General features: G+C 48.7%; 1 protein-coding gene across 1 annotated transcript; it reads left to right on the top strand.

Moving 5' to 3' along the window:
* The first annotated feature begins 27 nt into the window (after nt 1-27).
* On the top strand, nt 28-23,553 carry LOC136650956 (dipeptidyl peptidase 3-like). Its single transcript, XM_066626936.1, has 15 exons — nt 28-110; nt 13,812-13,886; nt 14,343-14,433; nt 14,806-14,936; nt 15,250-15,380; nt 16,552-16,610; nt 16,788-16,994; nt 17,561-17,673; nt 18,407-18,499; nt 18,825-18,887; nt 19,570-19,694; nt 20,565-20,685; nt 21,147-21,326; nt 22,406-22,553; nt 23,218-23,553. Exons 2-15 carry the CDS (start codon nt 13,845-13,847, stop codon nt 23,361-23,363), a joined length of 1,650 nt encoding a protein of 549 aa, XP_066483033.1. The 5' UTR covers nt 28-110; nt 13,812-13,844; the 3' UTR covers nt 23,364-23,553.
* Nucleotides 23,554-24,020: the final 467 nt, after the last annotated feature.

Raw genomic sequence — 24,020 nt, 5'->3', positions numbered from 1 at the left:
GTTGCCGTGGAGATGGTGTCATCGGAAGAGAATTCTTGTGCTTCCCTCCCATCGTGCAAGAACAAGATGACTACGATGCTGAAGGGGGCCAGTGTCAAAACAGTGCAAACGTGTGTGATTTTGCGATGTACTGTGTGTGTGTTTTAATGACAGCCTTAATGCCTGCTACCAGAAGGAAAATCTTAGGGTAATCAGTTAGGGATCTGTAGCGACTACAAAGAACAAATACACTTTTATGGAATTCAGTAACTGAAAATCTAAAATCTGCCCCTTCAGTAGAGTTTGCAGCGATGCCTAAAAGCATTTTTATTTGCATTGGCTTTTGGTAAGGGTAGGATATGTCTGGTCCGTTACTTTTATTGTGGATTTATTTTTCATGCTGCCTTAGCAGTTTTAACTTCTTGCATCCTGCCTTTTTACTGACTGCTGCTTAGGGGTTTTTTAGAATTGTTTTTACTATTTGCTACCCTGGTTTATTAAGTGTGTTTGCATTTTAAATATTTTGAAATCTGTATTCTAACTTGCGTTACTCAATTAAAATACAAAACATAAGCCACCTTAAGCTTCTGGAACGGCAGGATTTAAATGTTTTAAATAAATACAAATAGGAGGGTGTGTGTCTGTGTATGAGAGAAAGCGAAACATTGGGTTTCTTTGGAGTGAATGGGTTTAGTGTTTGTTTTTTAAAGAACCTTTATTGGCATTACATGTATATCGAACGTAAATGCAATCAACATAATTTAACAGTATGAATCACGCAGGCATAGTTTCCCTAGAGGGCAGGGATGTTGGAACTCACTTCATAGGACTTTGCAATCTGTTTTAGGAAGGCTGCTACCCTCTCCATTGTCTTGAATGTCTCCTCAGATAACATGGACTGAACTTTATCCAAATCAGGCTCATCCTTCCCAGTATCTGGTCTGATTATTTGCTTCTAAGATCTCTATAGAGGGGACAATATGACAATGTATGGTTGAGTGTTTCAATAGAGCCCATACTGCAGGAACATAACCTCTCGTTTTGAGGGATCCCATTAAATCTGCCACGTAACACGGCTGATGGCTTGATGTTATGCCTTGTGAGTAAAAATGCTCTACAAGGGAACGTTTCAAATAATAAAGGTAGCCAGTAGGCCAAATATGATAGAAATACAGGCGTGCACCGCTTAACAAGTGTTTGCCTAATGACGGACCGCATATATGATGGTGGTCAAAGCACAATAAAGATGCTCTTAGAGGCAATCGCATCTCCCATAGCCGCAGCAGAATGTCTGTTTACACAGCAGAGAGGCTCTTAATGCAAAGAAGAGGCAATCTATCTCCAGTAGCCTATGTAGCCAGCCAGTGTCTGCACAACAAAGGCAATAGATTGGACTGAATGTTCACTTAATCACCTAATCACATAACAAAGGGTAGGAGAAAGTATCCCTGTCATTAATGGTGCGCACCTGTATGTAAGCACAGCAGGGGACATGTTTGCTGCATACCAGAGCTCCTGCGGCTCTATATCCCGGATTTTGACCTTGACTAATCGATAAGCCTCTGATTGATGTAAGGTTCCTAATAAGTGTATCCACACCTATCATTCTTAACTTTTTTCCAATTTCTATGGTGCCTGTGGGTGGAACAAAGTCTGTTAGGAGTTGATAAATCAAGCTGTGGTGATCCATCAGTATTACAGAATATTCTTGGCCAGAACTCATATGGGATGCAACTGAGGAGTTCTAGGATTTTATGTAAGAAAGAAGCTTGACTTCGCTGCAGCGAGTGACCCGTTGCATTAGTATTGGCAACCTTCAGTCTCGAAAGACTATGGTATCGCGCTCTGAAAGGTGGTTCTGGCACAGCGTCTAGTGTGGCTGAAAAGGCCAATCCAGGAGTGACAATCCCTTCCACACCGGGAGCAAGTGCAGTCTGTCCCTGGTCTGTCTCCCTGGCTATGGGCCTTCCTTCTTTGCCTCTTAGCCTCAGACTGTTGGCAAAGTGTCTCTTCAAAACCAGACTGCATTAATGTCTGGTAATGTCTGCATTACCAGACAGCATAGCCAGATTGGAACACTGTAGAATTTGTCGTGTTTGTGAAGTTTTGCATACATTTCTGATTCATGCCTCAGGTGTGGTTAGCCTGGTGTGACATGTTCAATAATTGCACAAGGTTGGAAAGATCAAGGGACCCTCTTTCTCATGTGCAACGACTAAGCACGATGGCTAAAGACACTGGTTGTTGGAGCACTCCCCGAAGGGAGGGTGCAAAGCTTTTTACACAAAATAAGTTGGATTCTTAGGACATTTCACATGTGCCTCGTGCATAACTTTTAGTAACGTCTGCAGAACTATAGTGCTGAGTGTATTCGTCCACTAGCATAGGTTTAACATATCCATTGTACTGAGTGTGGAGATGTTTTGACCCTTCTCTATTGCGTAGTGTCAGCTACGTGAGTTTCACTGCCTGGTGTACTGGTGTAGGAAACTGAACAGGTTGCTTTGGGATCACTGAAGGCAGACTCACAAATAGGCACCGCACACTTGGGGTCAGAATCTGTCACTAACTTCATAGTGTCTGGATCAACCATTTTCAACCACTGCTGTGGCACATTGGTGTGCCGTGAGTGGTTCACAGGAGTTTGGGGGAGGGTCATTAATTAGTAAGGCCAATGGGGGATTAGTAGGGCCAGCTGGCAGCATAGTGTGCCTTGTCAGTTGACAAAAATCTGATGGTGTGCCTTGATTATTTTAGTGCCTTGTCAGTGTGCCATAAGGTGAAAAAGGTTGAAAATTGCTGGTCTAGGTATTCACTGTAAAAGTTGACTGCTTAAATCCATGTAGCCACCTTGTGAGCACTGTTTCCAGGGAGAGTGGAACATAGGTGGGCTTCTGGATTATTAGTAGGATACAGTTACTACTGGGGTATGTAGAACTGCACATTGATGCATACAGGTTCCCAAACCCAAGTTGACTGAAAAAAGTACGTGTGCCTTTTCCAATAAGAAGGCGTAGGTGCGAGGGAGCTCCTTCAGCCTTCCACTTCCTCCACAACTCCCTACCTGGACATTGTGTCTTCAGTTCCCCCAGCTATGTGCCCAACAGTAAGTAAGCACAGCTGGAAGGACAAAAAGAAGCAGAGAAGCAGCAAGTGGGGGAAGAGGTGTTGCCCCTCCCTGAACATTGTCCTGCTTCAAGGTTGGTGGCAGTACCCGCTCTGTAAGTTCCCAGGCTTGTACAACCTGTACCCGGCCTAGGGCACACAGCTAGACACAAACGGCCTCCTAAGAGGGACTGAATGGCCTCTCAGCTGAGATCTCGAACTACATTTCTTTTATAAATTATACTCGGAACTGCTACTTTGTGTTCCATGAAAAACGATTTGTTGCTTCTAACTGACTAAAAATCTCAACAACAACAACAATAATAGTAATAATAGTAGTAAAGTGTACTGTAAAAAGACCCATTCAGATTTTTGCAAGTAAGTAATGCTATTGACTGCTTCTCTATTCGTACCATGGAATAAGTATTTTTTGTTATTTTTTTTCTTGTTCCGTTTCATTCTTGCTTTTGCAGGAATGGCATTTTAAGCACGCCATAATATCGGGTTTTGTACTCTTGAATTGTTCAGTGTAATATTTATTTCTGTATTTATGTACTGCCTTTCTCATCCTCAGATTTCTGAACTCAAGGAGGTTTTACATAGGCGGGCTCCTAGACCCCCTCTGTAAATTCCCAGGCTTGTACAACCTATATCTGGCCTTGGGGACACAGCGAGACACAAAGTAAAACTGAGCTATTGGCAGCTTTTGCAATCCAGGAGGTCATTCTCTGAATCGCTGTAGCTCATTGTAGACGTATCGCAAGACAGATCTGAGCCATGAAGTCAAAGAGGCTGGCGTGACAAACCAAGCAGCAAGCGGCATGTAGCAAACAGAAGTAGAAAGTAATGACGACTATATAAAGGGTAATTTTGGAAGTTCCGGAAAGTGGCGAACCTGACTTTTATTTTTTCTTTCACATGCCCCCATTCCAGAAGGTAGAGAATAGAGGAAAAAATAACATGGCTGAAACACAAGATGGAAGCAGGTTGGAGCCAGTATGTGAACCAAGCCGCATGTAACTTCCTAGTTTCATTCTGCAGAACTTATTGGCTTTTGTTTTTCCATTTCCAAAGTTTATAGCTGTGATCCAGGAGAAAGCTATATTTGTTGAATTAGCCAATATTCAGTACTGTTGACTTACCATTTTTCCTGGCATAAATCCATTTTGGTGTATGGGTTTTGTGGTGGACTGAGTTGTTCCATGGGATAATAATTTTTCATTGCATTTATTTATTTATTTCTGTATTTATATACCGCTGTTCTCATCCTTAAATTTCTGTATTCCAGAGCATTCTGTGTAGGAAGGCTTCTCCTAGACCCCAATATCTATTTATTCAGAATATTTATTTAGAATTTGTTCAGAATTTAAAACGTAAGTGCACCACATTGTTGGGTTCTGTATTCAGTGTATTTTTCAGTGGAGTATTTATTTCTGTATTTATATACCTCCTTTTTCATCCTCAGATTTTTGATCTCAAGGAGGTCTTACATAGGCAGGCTTCTCCTGGTCCCCGTATCTCATAGTTATTGCCACTTTCTGGATGATGAAGGCTTGCCAAATCGCAGGGTTTTGTATCCTTTCAAATGTAAATGTGAAATCCTTCCACTTCCCCCACCCAACTCCCTACCTGGACATTGTGTCCTCATTTTGCCCCAGCTATGCGCCCAACAGTAAATAAGCACAGCTGGAAGGACAATGAGGAACTGCTGCAGCAAGTGGGGGAAGAGGTGTTGCCCCTTCCTGAACATTACCCTTGTCCCTGCACTCCTATTCAGCAAAAATGTGGGCAGAAATGAAATTCTGCCCTCGATCCAGCAGGGAAATTGCTGTTCAAAAGGCCTTTTTGATCCTAACTAGGTTTGGTATGGAGATGTATAATGTCTTGAAAATTTCACCCATTTGCCCTGGTGACTGTTTTGGAAATGTCTCCATCACAATAGTCCAGCTGGATGTGTTGGATGGCCTGCGAGTAGTGTTGTCAGGAACTGTACCACAATTCCATGTGGTGATTGCACAAAGACAGCCCTATTCTCACTAATGGCAGCCAGCTTGTGTATTGTCACTTGCTGTTTTTGTATCAATGAATATGATAAAATCCTTCCTGTTTTTTTTAGTTGTTCTGTTCCCAGCTGTCCGTATGCAAAGTCAAACTGAGCTGTTGGCAGCTTTTGCAATCCATGAGGTTGTCCTCTGAATGTCGCCCGTTGTCGACATACCGCGAGACAGATCTGAGCTATGGAGTCGAAGAGGCTGGCGTGACAACCAAGCAGCACGTAGCAAACACAAGTAGAAAGTAATGACAACCTTATAAAGGGTAATTTTGGAAGTCCTGGAAAGTGGCAAACCTGACTTTTATTTTTTCTTTCACATGCCCCCATTCCAGAAGGTAGAGAATAGAGGGTTTGTAAAGGAAAAATAACATGGCTGAAACGCAAGATGGAAGCAGGTTGGAGCCAGCATGTGAACCAAGCCGCATGTACGAGGGTTGCCCAGAAAGTAATGCACCACATTTTTTTCTTCAACAATTATTTATTGAACACAGTGAAACTTACACACAAGAAAGAATGATGTTTCTTCTACACTCCCTATTTTTCCATGTAATCTCCGTCCAGTTCTGTGGCCTTCCTCCAGCGAGACACAAGGGCATGTATGCCCTGTCGGTACCACTCCTTGTTCTGGTCACGAAGCCATTTCTGCACTGTGCGAATCACCTTTTCGTCATCCTCAAAATGTCTTCCGTGAATGGCATCCTTTAATGGCCCAAACAAGTAGAGGTCTGAGGGAGCTCGTTCAGGGCTGTAGGGTGGATGGGGTAACACAGTCCAACCCTGTTTAGTGATGTGTTCCAAAGTCCTCAAACTTGTGTGAGGCCGAGCGTTATCATGTTGAATCAAACATTCACCTGGGTTGTTATGGCGCCAAAGTCGCTGGAAGCGCTTCTTGAGTTTGGTTAATGTCTTCACATAAGCTTCAGAATTAATGGTGCTGCCTCTTGGCATCACATCAACGAGTATGACGCCCTCACAGTCCCAAAGCACAGTGATCATGACCTTACCGGCGGAAGCAGTTGCTTTGAATTTTTTCTTCTGTGGAGATTGAGGGTGACGCCATTCCATTGACTGTCGTTTTGTTTCGGGCTCAAAATGGTGAACCCAGGTTTCATCACCTGTCACAATCCTGGACAAGAACGCTTCCCCCTCATCTTCAAAACGTTTCAGCAACTCAGGAGAAATGTAACTTCCTAGTTTTATTCTTCAGAACTTATTGGGGTACACCTGAGTGTTGTGGCTTTTGTTTTTCCATTTCCAAAGTTTGCGATACATACAAAGTTGAGAAAACATTTTGTTTCTGTGGAGAAAACATTTCTACTTCCCATGATCTGATGGGGAAGTTCTGGAAATCTCTGAAATTTACAAAATACTGGGAGATTTTTCGTTGTCCATCATATCTTCGCTGGAAGTTTTGACCAGATCTTGTGTTTTTCAGAGGTGGCATTAATATATCATGTTGACCAAGGCAATGTTTGCTGAGTAAGGTTCCATGGAATAGTAGTTTTTCATTGAATTCATTCATTTATTTATCTCTGCATTTATATACCGCCTTTCTCATCCTCGTACTTTGTCCAGCAGACATCTTGGCACCCAGCAGTGTACCTGAGACGGCTCCGGTTTTCCCACCAGTGCGCTGGCTCTTTCAGTGTGAATCCTTAATAGATGTTGTTGATCCGGCAGGTCTTTACCTATTGGTGGAAGAAATAATAATAATAATAAACTTTATTTTTATCTCGCCCTTCTCCCCAAAGGGACCCAGGGCAGCTTATAACGTATTAAAAACAGATTAAAACATAATTTAACATAATTTAATCTTCCTCTCCCTCTCAAAAGCCTTCGGTGCTTAGTGTTTATCACCGAGTTCAGACACAGCCGATATGCGTGTCTGCGGGCCCCGCATAAGCTGCAGGTGACTGGGCGATCGCACGCGTCCGTGCGGTGACCCTGCACCCCACACTTGGAACAAAGTTCCGAAGTGCAGTTTCGGCGGATATGGTCGAATCCACCACATAAGAAACAGGCCTGAGGCTGGCCACTGTATCGGGTAACTCCCCGATCTGCTTCCATGAAGAAGTACTTGGGCAGGTGGCGTAGCCTGCCTGTGCACGCATCCCGCGCTAATGCCACCACTGCCCTGTACTCTCCCATCCAATATCCTCTGATATCGAGACGATGCTCCGGGGGCCCCAGAACTGTACACCGCTGCGCTAATCACTGCCAGACGTCCTTCTCCGACACAACTGTGGTACGGAAAAAGATTGTTAATACTTTCGCCTCCCCCTGAAACAGCGGTATCAGGATTACATCCTGGGCAAAGGTAGGATCCCTCCTGAAGCCATCCCGCACCTGCTCCCTAAAGAGACGGTACCCTGCATCATCCCACAAGCACACATCGATCTCAGGGATCCCCGGGGGCGAGATCACCGCCAGTACACTCTGGGGTGAGAAGTCTAAGTGTCTCTCCAGGAATTTCTCCTCCACCCATTCCCTCGTGAAATTTGGTGCCCTCTCCCCAAGCCTGTGGCGCGAGCGGACCACAAAACGGAAAAAATCCGTTTCTCTCGCCTTTTCCAGATTCCTCTGGTAAACCTCTGGGAACTGAACGTTAAGAGCCGATTCAGGACAGAATCTGTAGGCATGTCCCCGTACCTTGCAGAGGCTGCACGTCACCTCCCTGACACAAATGCTGGTTCTGTGGCCCCTCACGCCACATTTGGAACACAGCTCTGTTTGGCAGTGCTTCCTGATGTGGTCAGAACCACCGCACTGGAAGCAAGCCGTTGGTTGGCTGCTGTACTGGGTGATGCCCCTGTCAGCCCCCATGAAGAAATACTTGGGGAGATGACGAACCTGCCCCATGTATGGGTCACGGTCCAGAGCGATAATCGCCCTGAACTCCCCCATCCAGTAGCCCCATTCGTCCCTTTTCTTTTCAGGTTGAAGGAGCACCTTGCACCTTTTACCCAGCCATTTTGCAATATCCTCCTCCAGAATGACCTGAAGGATATTGTCAGTACCTTAGTGTCCCCTCGAAACAAAGGTATGATGTTAAAGTCTTTCAGAAAAATGGGGTTGATCAGTATGGCAGCCCTACACAGCTCCCAGAACAATTGGTATGCCCGCTCTGACCTGAAGCATACGTCTATTTCCCTAATCCCTGGCGGGATGATGATGGCCAGCACATCCTCGTCAGGGAAACCCCGGAAATTCTGCAGAAAATCCACTGCCACAAATTTCCTCGTCAGTTTGGTCTCGTCCTGACCCCTTTATCGCAGCCTGGTCACAAAGCGCTGCCTCGGGTTCAGTTCCTCTGGCATTTGGCCATAGAATTGTTCCAGGAAAGCATCATCCTCCCAGAAAGCAGAGTCCAGGTCTCTATAAAAGTCATTCCTATTCTTTTGCCCTACACCCTTCTGTCCCAGTCCTTTCGATGCTGCAGATGCATAGAAGGCCGGAGTCTGCTGTGTGTCCTTTGTCATCTGTTGTGTGTCCTTTGATGTTTCCAGAGGTTTCCCCTGTCCTTCTTTATCCGAGGAAGGAACAGGGAGAGCTCTCTTGTGGTGCACGATCAGTACTCACACGGTTCTTTCTGTCCTGTGGGTGCTGTTTCGGCCTGGCTCCAGCCTCCTCATTCCTGGCGGCTCATCCCTCCTTTTCAACATCCTCTGACTCCGGAGTTCCTTCACTTCTGCCGCATTTTCCTTGAAAATCGGGGGTAGAAAACAAACTACAAGTAGCCTGTACTTTATTGCTCTGAGCCTGACCCCCTGCCACTTTTGCTCTTATATCCCTGCCCCCTGAGGGTCTCTTATCACTGCATCTAGTGCTGTCTTCTTCCCTCCACCGCCCATCCTCTACACACCTGATTTGTAGTGTTTGCCTGCCTTCCTGCCCTTCCCTTAAGTCTAGCAGGGATCCCCAGCTGATGGGTTTTGCCTGCAGGGAGTCTGTCTCTGAAACTTCTGAGGTGTCATTGTCCCCCAAAGCTCCAGCCTCACGTTCTCTCTCTCCCTCCACCCACTGCAACCTTCTAAAACTTCTGTTTTCCCTTGGATAGGGTAAAAATCCTGCTTTTCTGATATTCGTCACCGGTTTGCGGGGATCCCTCAAGAGAGGGCATCCCCTGATACGCAACAAGGCTCCTCAATACCTCAGCATCACTGTCCATGTCGTCACCTCTGCCTCCGCGGCTCACGCCCCCACACCTCCACCGTTCTGCCGCAGCACGTTGTCTCCTCTGGCTGTACATCAGTTGTTTCTGCGTCTGCAGACTGTCCGTCTCTGCCTGCATCTTGATTTGCTGTCTCTTTTTCAAGGAGTCCAAAAGTCCCCACATCCATTCCAGGAATCTCCCCAGCTGCAGTCTGGGCGACCCCTCTTGATATTCTTCCTGAAAGGCGGCCCCTCCACTATCACACTCTGGGCAGAGGCCAACACTCTCTTCTTATCATTCCAATATCTATACACTTCTTGGAGAGTTCTGATAAAATCATTCTCCTGCAGCCAGTTTGGATAATAGCTGCCAGTATTCTTCCGCCTGAAGCTGACTACTCTGCAGTTGCCAAAGATAAGGCTTTCATTCAGGCGGCGACCTCCAGAGAACACTGCATAGACTCTGTGAGGGTTCCCAAAAGTATCTTCCTTGCTTTAGAGAGCAGCTCCAGAGAGCAGCTCCTTTCTGGCCATATTTGGGTTAACCCTAGGGTTATGTTATTTGGGTCCATATTTGGGTTAACCCTAACCCTAACCCTTTTCCCTGTTCAAAGGATCTCTTCCTTCTTTCCTCCCTCTTTCACGCCTCCTCCCTTTCCATTTCCTCTGCCTTTTTCAGGTCCCTATTGTACGCTCGCGGGTTCGAAATGTTGATGTAGGACTTGGGGCATAGCCTATAGGGATGTCCTCTGAGGCCACAGAGGCTGCAGGTGATAAGTCTATCGCACAAGGTAGTTCTGTGGCCTCTGATCCCACATCGGGAACACATCTGAGACACATTGTTTCCTAATGTGGTCAAAGGCACCGCATAGGAAACATGCCGGGAGTTGTCCGCTGTATCGCGTCACTCCCCTGTCCGGACCCATAAAAAAGAATTTCGGCAAGTGTCTCAGCCATCCCGTATACGGGTCTCTTTGCAGGGCTATGATAGTGCGGTATTCCCCAGTCCAATACCCTTTCTCATCAAACCGTTTTTCAGGATGCATGAGAACTGTGCATCTTTGACTAAGCCAGAGTCTGACATCATCTTCAGGGACTGTTGTAGTCCTGAAAAAGATGGTCAGTACCTTGGTTTCTCCCCTGAAGAGCGGTATTAGGACAATTTCGCGAGCATACCTGGGTTCTTTTTGGTACGCTGCCTTGGTAAGCTCCCAGAAGTACAGATAACCCTGTTTGGAATGAAAGCAGATATCGATCTCTGGGATGCCCGGAGGATCAATGATTGCTAATATTTCACCTTGCGGAAACCTTAAATAGTTTTCCAGAAAATGCTCTTCCACAAAAACTCTATCAAAGCTTTCCCTTTGTTTCCCAATGTATCTCATGCGCACCACAAATCTTTGCCTAGGATCTTTTTCTTGAGGCCTATCCTCAAAGAATTGTTGTAAAAAAGTCATTGTCTTCCCAGATGGCTTTTTCTATACAATCTCTGTGCGCCTGCCTAGCCCTTTCATTCTCTGCTTCCCTATCCTTGTCTTTCAAAGTGGTGCCTCTCAGCCGGCGTCCTGCTATGGCAGACGCATAGCTGGGGGATTGTCTCGAGTCAGTGTCTACGTCAGGCAAGGCATCTTTACTGCTCATGGGTCTTTTGTTACCTTTCACCTCCCCTGTACGACTGCAGTCGGTAAGGCTTTCACCCCTCTGTTCTGTGCTCGGCTCTGAGGGGTGGAAGCAGAGGAAGTTCGGTGGGGTATGTTGTTTTACTCACTATAGCACCTCCGTCAGAGTCCAGTGCAGAGTTCTCTTTGTCTTTGTCCTTCCGCCTTTCTTGATTTGAATTCTTGGGTCCACAGTCCTGTGCCTCTCTTCTCAGCATGTCCAAGTGTTTAGCATTCTGCTCCTGTAGGAAGTCCCTTGCGATGTCGCCTATGGTCTTTTCCCGATCAACCTCTGTCCACTGTTTCAGCCGTCTCGGGGTCTCCGAAGTCATAGCAGATTCATCATTCGATGGCGGGTGCAAGGAAAAAGAAGCAGACACAAGACCAGTATCGTGTCCCATAACACCCTGAGCGCCTTAGGGTTAGGGTTAGGAATATAGATTTTAGGAATATAGGTGTTTATTCAAATAAGTACCATCCTACAATACAACATACATAGTAATACATAGCAAAATTCTGAAATACAAACATACCGTAAAAGTGTTCAAATATCAGTACCTCCATTGCCTGCACACATTTCGGCACTTTGCATTTCTGGTGGCTCAAGGCCACTTTGATCTAGTAGCGCCGAAGAAATGTCAGGTGTTCTAATAGCGCCTTCGCCTGCGAAAAGGCTTGCTGTCGAAGTTTCTCAGGTGTCTCTCCCTGCTGAAATGGAGGAGAGGTGGTCAGGAATACCGTCGCTTAAAGAGGCAAGCTTGTAGTAATTAGTGCAGAATTTCTACTAACCCTTTGAAATGTATTTTGAATAACTTTGAGTCCCTGGGAAGGGGAAACCCCACCCTTCTGAATGGGCGCATTACTGACCAGCTCAGAATTTCAATGGCCAGCAGAAGGTTGTCTTAATTTCTGTACTAGGATGGGAAACCGCCTGGGAATACCAGGTGCTGTAGGCTTATACCAGAGTCTTTCCAGACTGAAGGTTGCCAACCCTAGGCAATCAGCAAGGGCTGATTTCATGGAAAGGGGTGGGTGGGACTATGAACTCAAAGAGGCGGGGCAAGCAAGAAAGGGAGGGGCCTAGCAATGAAAGGGGTGGGACTGAATAGTGTCCCAGAAATGGCTAGAAATTAACCTTTGCAAAGGGGCCATTTCTGTGAACTGGCAACACTACCCACCTTGGTTTCAATTGTGACATTGGCTTGGTCCTTCTTTCTTAGACCTGTCCACCAATACCATATGATTCCAAATATCACGACCAGCACAACGATGGCAACACAAGTAAAGGCCATCCAGTCTGTGCGGCACAGCAGATAAACAGGACTTGTGCCTCCGTGTGCACTGTTCGCTGAGGAGCCCTCCTGGGGATTCGTATCATGCCCTGCCCAGGCCATGAGCCCCACCACGTCCTCACCCTACACTAGAGAGCAGCTGGCAGAAGACGGACATGCCACATGCAAAGGGGGTGGCAAAAATGCTGTTGACAGAGAGGGCCTTCAGGAGGCACTGCTGGCACCCCAGAGGAAGGCACCGGCTGCCATGCGAGGTCTGTGGGAGGCAAGTGGAGAAATGCCAGAGAGAGAATATGTCTGCATAGACATGTTCAGTTTGGGAGAAGAGCAGGGAGCAAGACACAGGAGGCCACGGTGCACATGCAAAGACTGGGGGGGGGCACTGCTTGAAGTGACTACATGACCATGGGTGGGGGTCAAGCTGACTCCACCCCAGTGCTGTAATTTCTAAAGTGAGAGGAGTAGAGCTCAACCTGCCATGGGGAGGAATTTTATTGACCTGAAGACAGTTCCTTCAACCATCGATGGGAGAAAAAAGCACTCTGTGTGTGCTCAGAGGCTCTTGGTGTGAGTGGGCACAGCTGGAACTCAGGCCGGGCTTCATGCCAGGCGTCTCCACTGGAAATGAACATTTGAGATGCTGCCACTGAGCTCTCCCAGCTTCAAACCTCAACGCAGAAGAAGCCCCAACACTGAACTAAAGAGCACGGAAAGGGGTGGATGGCAGTGAACGGCTGTCAGCTCTGCTGCAGTGCGGTTGGAGTTCTGGCACTGAAACGCCAGTGTCCCCCCACCCTCCTCCCTCTTCCTTCTGCTGCCCCCGCAAAAGGCTCCCCTTTCTGAGGTGCGCTCCTTTCATGGGGACCACTCCAGCCTAAGCTCTTTTGCCTCATTGGCAAACCCAGGGGGCCTTTGCGGAGCAGAGAGCTAAGCCTGGGACCACCCTGATTCTGACATGATGCTCCTCGCTGAGAGCCAGGGACATGCAGGAGGAAGTTGCAGTTGCAGCTGACCACAGCTTGTGCGCTTTGAGCAGGGACCAGATGAGGACAGGAGTGCGAGGAGCTGCCAGGGACGGCCCCCTCCCACCAAGGGCAGCACAGCCGTGGTTGTGTCAGGCCAGCTCAGCCCCAGAACCTCTTGAAAGAGGAGATGAAAGCATGGTGGAAAGAGCATCTCTGAGCATGCACAGAATCCCTGCTTACTGATTGGCCAAGAACTCAAGGCTGTCAGCTGCAGCTGGAGGAGAAAGGCACAGTTCAGATCAGACCTGGGACTCCTCATCAGCTGCTGGTGAGAACAAAGCCTGGCTCTCGAAGGAATACTCCCCTTTCTGCAAGTGTGGGCACTTTTGCAAGCGGTGCTCCTCTTACATTTCACAGGGGGAGAAAAACCGTCCCTCTTCACCCCAGCATAGTACCCCTAACCAATAAGGGACACACTTTTTCTTTACTCACTTAATTAAATTTGATTTTGCTGTGGAGGGGGTGCTACAAAATCCTTGATCCCAGGGATTGTGATCGGCAGGCCGAGTCCACCATGGGTGTTCTGTGGTCTCTTCCTCTCCTCCAGGGCCTCTCCACTTACTTCTCTGCAAACTGCTCCATGGAAGATGCAAAGCTGGCCCAAGATTTCCTTGACTCTCAGGTACTCTGCACGTCCTCCTTTCATGCCCTCCTCTCCTGGGTGGATCACTGGAGGAGTTGGGGTGGCTCAAATACGACGGGGCTGGTTGAGATTATCCAGTGGTGTCCAGAAGGCCCTCTGCCCATGCCTAGGAGCTGCACGTACAGCTGCTGTACATACTGCTGTTACATAGCTGCTGTTACATACTGCACGTACAGCTGCTGTAGCGCACTGGCTAGACGGCTGTGCAGTGGGATTTTCCCAGTGATTTCCCCATTTCAAATCTCTCCTCTGCCATGAAATCTTTCTATGGCCTTAGTCTTTCCTTCTGCAATATGGGCATAATACTTGCCTTGCAGAGTTGTTGCAAGCACAGCAGCTAGGCAATATGTGTGTATCTTGCACACAGTGAAGTTTAAGTATAGGCTCTCCCAGGGCTTGCAGTTCTCACCTATCTGTTCTTAAATCTCTCTCCAGAATATCAGCGCGTACAACACGAGACTTTTCAAGACTGAAATGAACGGCAAGGCGTTGTATGAGGTTCGTCTGGCATCTGTGCTTTCAGATGGTAAGCCCCTTTGGAAGCTACTCAGATGTCCCCAGCCTCTTCAGTATGCTCTCTGCATGCCTGTCACAACACTGTGAAGCAAATATGTACTGTACCCATTTTGCAGATGGGTGTATGGCATGACGCAGTAGTGCCTAACCCTGTGATGTTAGCACATCCTCCCCCAGGGCGTGTCACCCCCCCAGCGCGTCACCTGATGCGGCCCGCACCCCCTAGCGACGCAGTGCATTGAGATGCCTGTCATGTTCTATGTATGTTTATTAAGTATCATCTAAATGCAAACATCCTTCAGTCATTCGTGGTCCCCCTGTTGGCCGTGTCTCCCCCCTCCCAAGACCTGCCTGCCTCTCATTTGTCTGCTTTCTCGCACAGACGCCAACCTCGATGAGGACATGACCACCAAGCTGAAGTGTTTTGAGTTCCAAGGCCACACGTTCACAGTGACGAGAGGCGATTACAGCTCACTTCTAGAGAGGGTGGTGGCGAACTTGCAGAAAGCCCAGGTGAGAGAGGGCCAGGTGTAGGAAGGACCTAATCACCTGGTTGTCGTTGTAGGCTGCTCGTGTTTTGTGCAATGCCTAGATTGGCATGGGCATTGCTCTCGTATCTTCTTAGGCAGATTTCTAGCCCAGTGGAGCAGCAGGCTGGAGAGGGCAGCAGACAGGTGGGCTGGGGATTCCTCAGTTTGCAGCCTTTTCAAGGGTGCCATTCCGCGGACCATTTCAGCAATGCTGGCTCTAAGTCAAACTTGCGCATAAGTTACAGTGTTCACTGGGGACTGATGCCCTGACTCCAGACTTTTGCCTCTCCTGCTAGGAACATGCTGCAAATCCCACACAGGAGGAGATGCTGGCCCACTACATCACCAGCTTCACACACGGCTCCATCAAGGCCCACAAGGAGGGCTCTCGGTGCTGGATTCGCGACAAGGGTCCTATCGTGGAGAGGTAGGCTCTGGGCCTTCCAGACTGTGGGTCAGGACCCACCAGTGTGTTGTGAGCTGGTTTTTGGTGGGTCACAATATGTTTTTAAACTTTTTTTAAAAAGTTGCAAGCACCCTTGCCCGATTTGCAGAAGAAAATCCTTAGCCAGAGCACTAACCTGTGGTACGAGGTCATCTTCATACCCCCAAATTAAAATGTCACGTTTTCTGATTTTCTCTAGTAATTGGCATCTTGTGTGAACCCAATTTCAGCCTTTTGTCTGGCCTGGAAGTCCCTCACTGCACATCTTGCTCTCCAGTTCAGTCCTCCGGGTACCCTGGAATGACTGTAAAGCTTTGAACTCCATTTCTAGGAAGACTCTAGCAAATGTTACTCACGCATAGTACATGTAAGGCCTCTAGCAGCCTCGGGACTACAGCACCCCAATTATTATTGATTACTAATTCATTAATATTATTATTAATACATAAAATATTTTTAGATTTTTTGTTTTGTCTAGTGGGTCACGATAGATTGTCATTCTAAAAAGTGGGTCCTTGTGCTAAAAAGTTTGGGAAGCACTGCTCTGGGCTGTTCCGTTGTTTTCTCTGCAGTCCAGGGAATCCAGATTGATCCAGGTTGTGGGATTTTTATGAACATTGACTGGCTGGACAAAGAGGAGTGGAATGAGCTTCTGTATTGTAGGGAATCCAATTTTTCCCGGTGGTTAGAATTTCTGGCTTTCGCCCAGGTTTGACTCCCAGGATAGGGAGTGTTGGGGAGTGGGGGAAAGGAAGAATCCCCAACCCTGTGGAGGATGCAGGTGCCAAAAGACATTGGAGAAAGGATGAGGGGAGTCATCATGACACAATTTTTAGGGGGGTAGTGCTAGGGTCGTGCTGGGGTGGTGGGGCCAGGCCCAAAATGAGATATTGGGCACACAAACACACTTGCGGTCCATCCATCTGCCTGCCTGGATGTGCTTTCCATCCATCCTCACACACAGAATACCAGCCTGGGCCATAAATAGAAACATACCTGCAGTCCAGCCAAACACCTGGACACCCTTCTGAGCTCTGGATCGGCCAGAACCGAGACTGTGCAAGATGATTCAGTTGGAGGCAGGTCTCTGTAGTGAGCCTGCCGTTTGCCTGTCTTCCTCACTCCCTTGCTTTCCTTCTCTTCCTGTCCCCAGCTACATTGGCTGCATTGAAAGTTACCGCGATCCCTACGGCTCCCGAGGGGAATTTGAAGGTACTGCTCTGTGAGCGCTCAGGAAGCGTTGCGTAAATGTTAAGTACTGAAGCTATGAAGATCCAGCTGCAAGAAAATAATTAGGCAGCAATAGGGTATAAAGATGGAGAGGAACTGGGGGGGGGGGAGAAGACCTGGGCGTTAGTTACTCAGCAGTAACTGTGTCTCCCTTCTCAGGCTTTGTGGCTGTCGTCAACAAGGCGATGAGTGCGAAGTTTGCTCGACTGGTGGCGGCCGCGGAGCGCCTTCTGAAGGAGCTGCCCTGGCCTCGGGCCTTTGAGAAGGACTCTTTCCTCAAGCCCGACTTCACTTCCCTGGATGTCTTGACCTTCGCCGGCAGTGGGATTCCTGCAGGCATCAATATCCCAAACTGCAGGGGCCCCGGTGGGCAGCTCAGCTTTGCTTGCCCAGGTTCCCCCTCCCAACTGGCTGGGCGTTGCTCTGAGCTCGGGAGGCAGGATGTGGGGCAGCAGCTGACACTCATATGGGCCTGTAGAATACTCTAGTCTTCTATGATTGCCTGATCAGCCAGCTCGGGAGATGTGGGGAGATTGCCCGGGAGGCTGTAGACATCAGGTGGCCTTCCTCTTAGGCTCCCAAGTGTTGCTTTAGCAATTCCTGGTGCTCTTTGCAAATTGTACATGGGACGCATGTGAGGGGAGCAGTTAGAGGACTTGTTTTGCCTGCCCCTGTTTGTGGAAGATCCTGGCATTTGTGGGTGTGTCTGGAGAAAGACTCCTCTCTGCCTACAAACCTGGACAACCACTATCAGTCGCTGAACATCACCCTGAGCTGTGTGAACTAGGAGCCTGAGTTAGTGTGGCCATTTTGTGGGTGTTGATATGGATTTGGAGAGAGGGGCGGGAGTGATGTTTCTGTCTCCTCCTGGCCCCCCTGTTCCCCAAGACCCCACTCAGCAGGCCGTGTCTGTTCCTTCTTGCCCTCCCCAGATGATGACATCCGCCAGACAGATGGCTTCAAGAATGTCTCCTTGGGCAACGTGCTGGCTGTTGGTTATTCCACCCAGAAGGACAAGCTGACTTTCCTCGCAGAGGAGGACAAGGTGGGGGGGGGAGTTTGGGGGGACTTGGGGGGTGGGCTTGCGCCATCTTGGCTGGAATTCAGTTTAATATTTTTAGAAACAGCCTTTCCGTATACTGTATATTAAGAGTGCGATCCAATATCACCTTACGTGGGAGCACTGGTTTAACTGGCTGTCTGGCATCCAGAGCTGTGACACTCGGCGTCATCCCCCAAAGCTCCTGACCCAGAAGTAATTGTGGTGATGTGATGACATTACCAGCAGTTAGACTGGGTTGTGGCTACTCAGACCAGTTGTGCATCACTGTGAGCAGCTGACTGCTTTTTCATGGGGAAAAACATGGAAAAGCAGTCAGCCGGTCAGCAGCAACCACTCCAAGTGACCGTGGGGTGGTGGTGCAGGGGAAGGTACCATGACACCCCTTGAGGCGTGGTACCCAGGGCCCTGTACACCCCCAGTCCCCTCCTCAGCTATGCCACTGCCTGGGAGGAAATCCTAGTGCATCTTACTTCTGAGCAGACATGTCTGAGTAGGGCTGTAATTAATGCAGAAGTGCCCCTGCTTAAGAACTTTCAGGATGCAAACATGCCTGGATGTGTGGACATAGGTGGTGCTGGCACCACTCCCAGTATTCCTGAACATCTTCCATCTTCCTCCAGCCAGCACCAGCAAGCCCAGTTAGTCTGCTCGGGTCAGGGGAAGCCACGCTTGCAACCGTGAACCTGATTTGTGGGCTGGGGCATGTCTGTTGCAGGATCTGTACATCAAGTGGAAGGGGCCGTTCTTTGAGGTGCAAGTCAGACTCCACGAACTCTTGGGCCATGGCAGTGGAAAGCTTTTCGTCCAGGTGGGCGCTTCACACGGGCTGTGCTCCTGCGTCTTGCTTGAGAGTGTCACGGGAGGCGTGCCTTATAAGAAGTGACTTTGCAAATTCACATTCTGTACAAACCCACGTGTGTTTGTGCTTCTGTGCATCAGTACTGCGGGGACCTCATCAGTGCATCCAGTCATGTTTGGGGGAACTTGGAGCTAGAATTCTTTTCTCTGTTGTGCTCCATGCGGAGGCTTTTTTACCAGACCTCCTTGCCTGCGGTCTGCCCCAGTGGGAATGTGTCTCCCTATTGCTTCAGGGTCCTTTCTCAGCTATCCTTCTCTTGATCTGATCCTGGCAGGATGACCTGGGGAACTGCAACTTTGACCGGGAAGCCGTGATCAACCCAGAAACCGGGGAGCTGGTGAGGATTTTGCCAGGGGCAGGGTGCGGGTGTTGAAGAGGTTGGGCACCTGCAAAGCTTCTGAAAGAAAATTTATTTCTGACTGGAGACAGAGGAAAAGGAGAGAGGAGTCCTTTGTTCTGGCACAGCAAGCACCCCATAATATTAGTGGAATGTCTGTGTTTCTCCAGCACAGAGTCTGGTATCTGACTTCAGTATCCCAGAAATGGTTTCTCTCTTAAAAAGTGAAAAAGGCCCAAGTTTCTAGCCCTCATGTGGCTGGATAGATGAGCTTAAAATCAGTCTGCCTTTGCTTGGTTAAATCTTAAAAGCACAGCACAACAAAGGAGGCCTTTTGGAGGTGAGTGGCCTCCGTCCCCCCCCTTCTGTCCCTTCCCCATGATTCCTTATGTGTACGACATAGTATGTACTGCATCAGCCTAATTCTCCTCCTTATGAGTAGCATTAATTAGGATGGTTTGCTTAGCTTGCTGGAATATTTCCACCCAGGATGTGGACTGTGCCCTTCTCGTTCTCTCCCTAGCCGTGGGGTTAAAATTTAAGTGCCGCATTCCTGCAGCCCTGATAAGAGATTCTGGGGCTACATCAACCGTGTGCTTCATCATTCTCAGCATGAAGTGTAAGCTAAGCCCATTTTCTTAGCATGCCTGCCCAGTGCTGAACCCCTTCCTATCCCCCACAGATCCGAAGTTGGTACCGAGGTGGCAAGACGTGGGACAGCAAGTTCTCAAGTGTTGCATCCAGCTATGAGGAGTGTCGGGCAGAATGTGTGGGGCTGTACCTCTGCCTGAACAAGGAGGTGTTGGGGTGAGTGCCCTGTGGGGTGGGTGGGGGGGGGGGAAGATGGAGCAAGTAAGTGAAAGCACAAGAGGGGTGGTGACATTTCAGGTAAAGCAGATTTTAGACCAGATGTTTTCCTCTGAGAAAATCTCACCTCCCAAGTTTGTTTGGAGACATGAAGTTCTGGAATGAAAAGGAACGAAATGTTCAGGAATTGTGTGTGCTTTCCCAGTTGGGCCTTCACTCTTTCACTTCTTGTTTTTAGTGCCCTCAGCGTGAGTGGCACTTTAAGAATGAGCTAGCCAGTCTCTGCCCTGAGGGGCTTACAGTTGGGATGTTGATACAAGGGAAACAGAGATGGAAGGAGGGTACATGAGGGCTACATATGTGACTGTGTCACGCATACTTTAAAGATAATCTTCTCTCCCTTCTGCAATTCAGATGTTACCAAAGGCTTCAGAGAAAAGGTTTTAAGCGAGAATGATGTTGTGAGGAAGGACCTCCTTTCAATAGTACTGTAGACTTTCTCTTGTGGCATTGGGTGGGCAGAAAGAGAGACTTTTGGTCCGCAGTGGAGATGCAGAACTTGTCGGCTGGGTATTGCTGCTGGAAACATATCAAACAGCACAACTTGCTAGCTAGAGAGTTGGACTTCAGCCTGAGAGGGCTGCCATAGGTACTCGTCTTGGTCATGGGCTCTGCTTGGACAAATCGCTCTGTCCCTTTTAGCCTCAGTTTTTCCCATCTGTGACTTGGGTGCAAACAGCTCCCTAACCTGCCTGGCTTGCTACAAAGGTGATGGAGCACATTACAAATGGGAATGTGTGTCACATAAGGTGGGGGCCAGCTTTGTTGCTCCCACTCTTTCCCTTTGGCAATCGTTTTCTCCTACCCCAGGATCTTTGATCTGGAAGGAGAGGCGGCTGAAGATGTGATCTACATTAACTGGCTGAACATGGTGCGAGCTGGGCTGCTGGCGCTGGAATTCTACACTCCGGAATCTGGGACGTGGCGCCAGGTGAGGGTCTGACGTGGAAGGAGGAGTCCTGACCCTTCAGATATAGAGCCTTCCCTCTCTAAAGTTCTGACAACCATTTTAACAACAAGAAGAGCCCCCAAGCACTTGATATTGACCATTTGGCAAATGCTGCTGTCAGCACTCAGATTGTGGGTCAACCAGCACATTGTGACTTGACTTGAGAAGTTAAACTTTGAGAAGAGGAGGCTAAGGCAGGGAAGCAGATGGGGTGATTCCAGTTTCATGCACTTGGGCTCAGTTGCAGCAGAGAGCAGAGGCTAAAGGCCTGGTGCCAGAGGTTCAATGGAAAAGGTGGCTCTTGAGATGGGTCTCGATACAGTTCAGATGCAACTTTGTGGGTTGTGTTAGATGCTTGACAGTTAAGATTCCCAGCATCCCTGGAGGATCTCTCTCCGTCTTCCCTTCTTAACAGCTTCTTGTGTTCCTTCCTCCCCTGCCAGGCTCACATGCAGGCCCGCTTTGTCATCCTGAGGGTGCTGCTGGAGGCTGGTGGGGGGCTGGTGTCGCTGCAACGCACTATTGGAGCAGACGGCAAACCCGATGCCATCATCTCACTGGACCGCAGCAAGATTGTTGCAGTGGGGAAGCCAGCTCTGGAGCGCTTCCTCCTCAAGCTGCAGGTAGACAGCAGCAAGATCCATGCAGAGGGGTGCTCTGGGGGTGGTCTGGAGACCCCTTCAGTAGCTTTATGTGTTGGCAACCTTCAGTCTCGAAAGACTATGGTATCGCGCTCTGAATGGTGGTTCTGGAACAGCGTCTAGTGTGGCTGAAAAGGCCAATCCGGGAGTGACAATCCCTTCCACACTGGGAGCAAGTGCAGTCTGTCCCTGGTCTGTCTCCCTGGCTGTGGGCCTTCCTTCTTTGCCTCTTTGCCTCAGACTGTTGGCCAAGTGTCTCTTCAAACTGGGAAAGGCCATGCTGCACGGCCTGCCTCCAAGCGGGCCGCTCAGAGGCCAGGGTTTCCCACTTGTTGAGGTCCACTCCTAAGGCCTTCAGATCCCTCTTGCAGATGTCCTTGTATGGCAGCTGTGGTCTACCTGTAGGGCGCTTTCCTTGCACGAGTTCTCCATAGAGGAGATCCTTTGGGATCCAGCCATCATCCATTCTCACGACATGACTGAGCCAAAGCAGGCGTCTCTGTTTCAGCAGTGCATACATGCTAGGGATTCCAGCACGTTCCAGGACTGTCCCTTCTGTAGCATTGCCTCGCAAAGTGGGGGGGGGGGCAGTTGTCTGAAGCTTGTCCAGCCTTTGACAGCCCAGAGGGCAAGAGGGGTGAGCAAACAAGTGGCCATGCTTCCTTTTGTTTCCTCTGCTTGGTGGCATCCACTCACTGGGCACTGCCATTGAGTTGCTGTGCCCTTTCGCTCCAAGTGGAGCCAGGCAGAGAGTGGCATGGCACCTGTGCAGGCTCCATTTGAAAGGCAGAGGGCGAGAAAGAGGAAGCTTTAGCTGGCTGATCTACCAGTAGTCTTGGAAGAACAGCAGCATGTAGTAACTGTGAAATTTGCAAGAGGAAACATCTACAGTTGGCTTCGAGAGAGAAGGCAGGAGCATGTTTTTGCCACTGATTTGCGTGGCGTGGGGAGGGTCAGCACACTGGTTGAGAAGCAGGTGGAAGTGGTGGGTGGAGGCACGTGGTGGGGACGGGGCATGTTCTCCCCCCCCCGTGACTCAGCAGGTGCTGTCCACTTTGAAGGTACTGAAGTCAACGGCAGACGTGGCGGGAGGCCGCGCGTCGGCAGTGACGGATGAGGAACCCCAGCGCTTCCTGAGCCTGCGCCACACCGTGCTGCTGCGCAAGGAGGCGCGCAAGCTGTTTGTGCAAGCAAACACCCGCCTGGAAGGTAAGCCCCCCCAGGACCGTCCTCTGCCTTCCCAGTACTTTCTCTGTCCAATCCCACATCTCTGAACAGTTTTCAGTGTTTCCTCTTGGCTTGTTTCATTGGCCCCAAAGCGCGAGATGTCCAAGTCTTTCCACCTTGGACCGTCTTCCATAGCTCCTCCATGGTACCATTTTCCTTGTTTCTTCCAAGTTCCTTCTCCAAACCTCCCCTTTTCGTGAAGCCTCTTGCCGACTCGAAATCTGCAAGTATATAAAAATGGGTTGGACTGGGGGGGGGGGTGAATGGATAATGACTGGCTGCATCTGCTGATGCTACACCACCTCTATCACCTGCCTATTACACTTAACAGAGATTATAATTTATAAAAATGTGCCATTGAAATAAAAACACATAACACCACTTTCTGCACTTTTCCTCCTTGCGGGAAAAACAAAATCCACAAAAAATGAACATGTTTAACAACACCTCTATTTATACTTGTTCATCTTGCACTGTTTCCCTGCTTCTCACTGCGTCTTTTAGATTGTGAACTCCTTGGGGCAGGGAATCTGGCTCTTCACTTTGCAAATCACCCTGAACATAAATCAGTGATAACAGATTCCCCTAGCCTTGTTGTGCTGCTGGATCAAGCCTGCTAACATTGTCTAACCCTCCCTCCCTCCAGGACAAGATGTAGTACTGGTGCAATATGAAGGCACTGCGGCTGGGCTGGTGAAATCTTTCTGTGACCGCTTCCCCAAAGACGCTGAAGTCCTAGAGCAGCACCTGCTGGAAGTGGTCCGTGCCGACGCCCACTACTGGGGAAGCTGAGCTTCCAGACAGCGTAGGCCCTGGCCTCCTCCCCCAAGCCCCAGGGCCTGCCAGGGACTTTCTCTACCCTACAATCCTCTTGTGAAATGGAGCACAGCAATTAGTGAATGGCCTGACCCCTCTTAACACAGTTAGATACTGTGCCATTCTGGGATGGCCCTGGCTCTCCCGTTGCACCAGGAACGGAATAAATGCCGCTTTTGTAAAGTGTGTTTTGACTTCCTTTTTTCCTGTGCTCGTGTCCCATTTTGGTTTTTTTTTTGGGGGGGGGGGGAATTAGCAGCATTGACTCCAGTCTGGTGTGTTGCACTAGTCCATCTGTAGCCTCAGTGTTTCTCAAACTGTGGGTCGTGAGCCAATTTCAGGTGGGTCCCATTCATTTCAATATTTTATTTTTAACATATTAGACTTGAGGCTGCCATGGTATGTGACCGCATTTGGGGAAATGTTACAGACCTGTACTTTTAACAGGCTACTATGTATATGCTTTTAACAATGATAGGAAATGGGGCTTACTCCTGGGTAAGCGTGGGTAGAATTGCAGCCTAGGTTTGTTAAAACTCTTCCTATTTGATGATGTCACTTCTGGTCATGACATCACTTCTGGGGGGTCCTGACAGAGTCCCATTCTAAAAAGTGTGTCCTGGTGCTAAAATT

This window comes from Tiliqua scincoides, chromosome 5, assembly GCF_035046505.1.
Source record: "Tiliqua scincoides isolate rTilSci1 chromosome 5, rTilSci1.hap2, whole genome shotgun sequence".
Classification (NCBI taxonomy): Eukaryota; Metazoa; Chordata; class Lepidosauria; order Squamata; family Scincidae; genus Tiliqua; species Tiliqua scincoides.
Note: the sequence above shows the minus strand (reverse complement) of the source record. Positions and strands in the feature narration are given on the sequence as shown.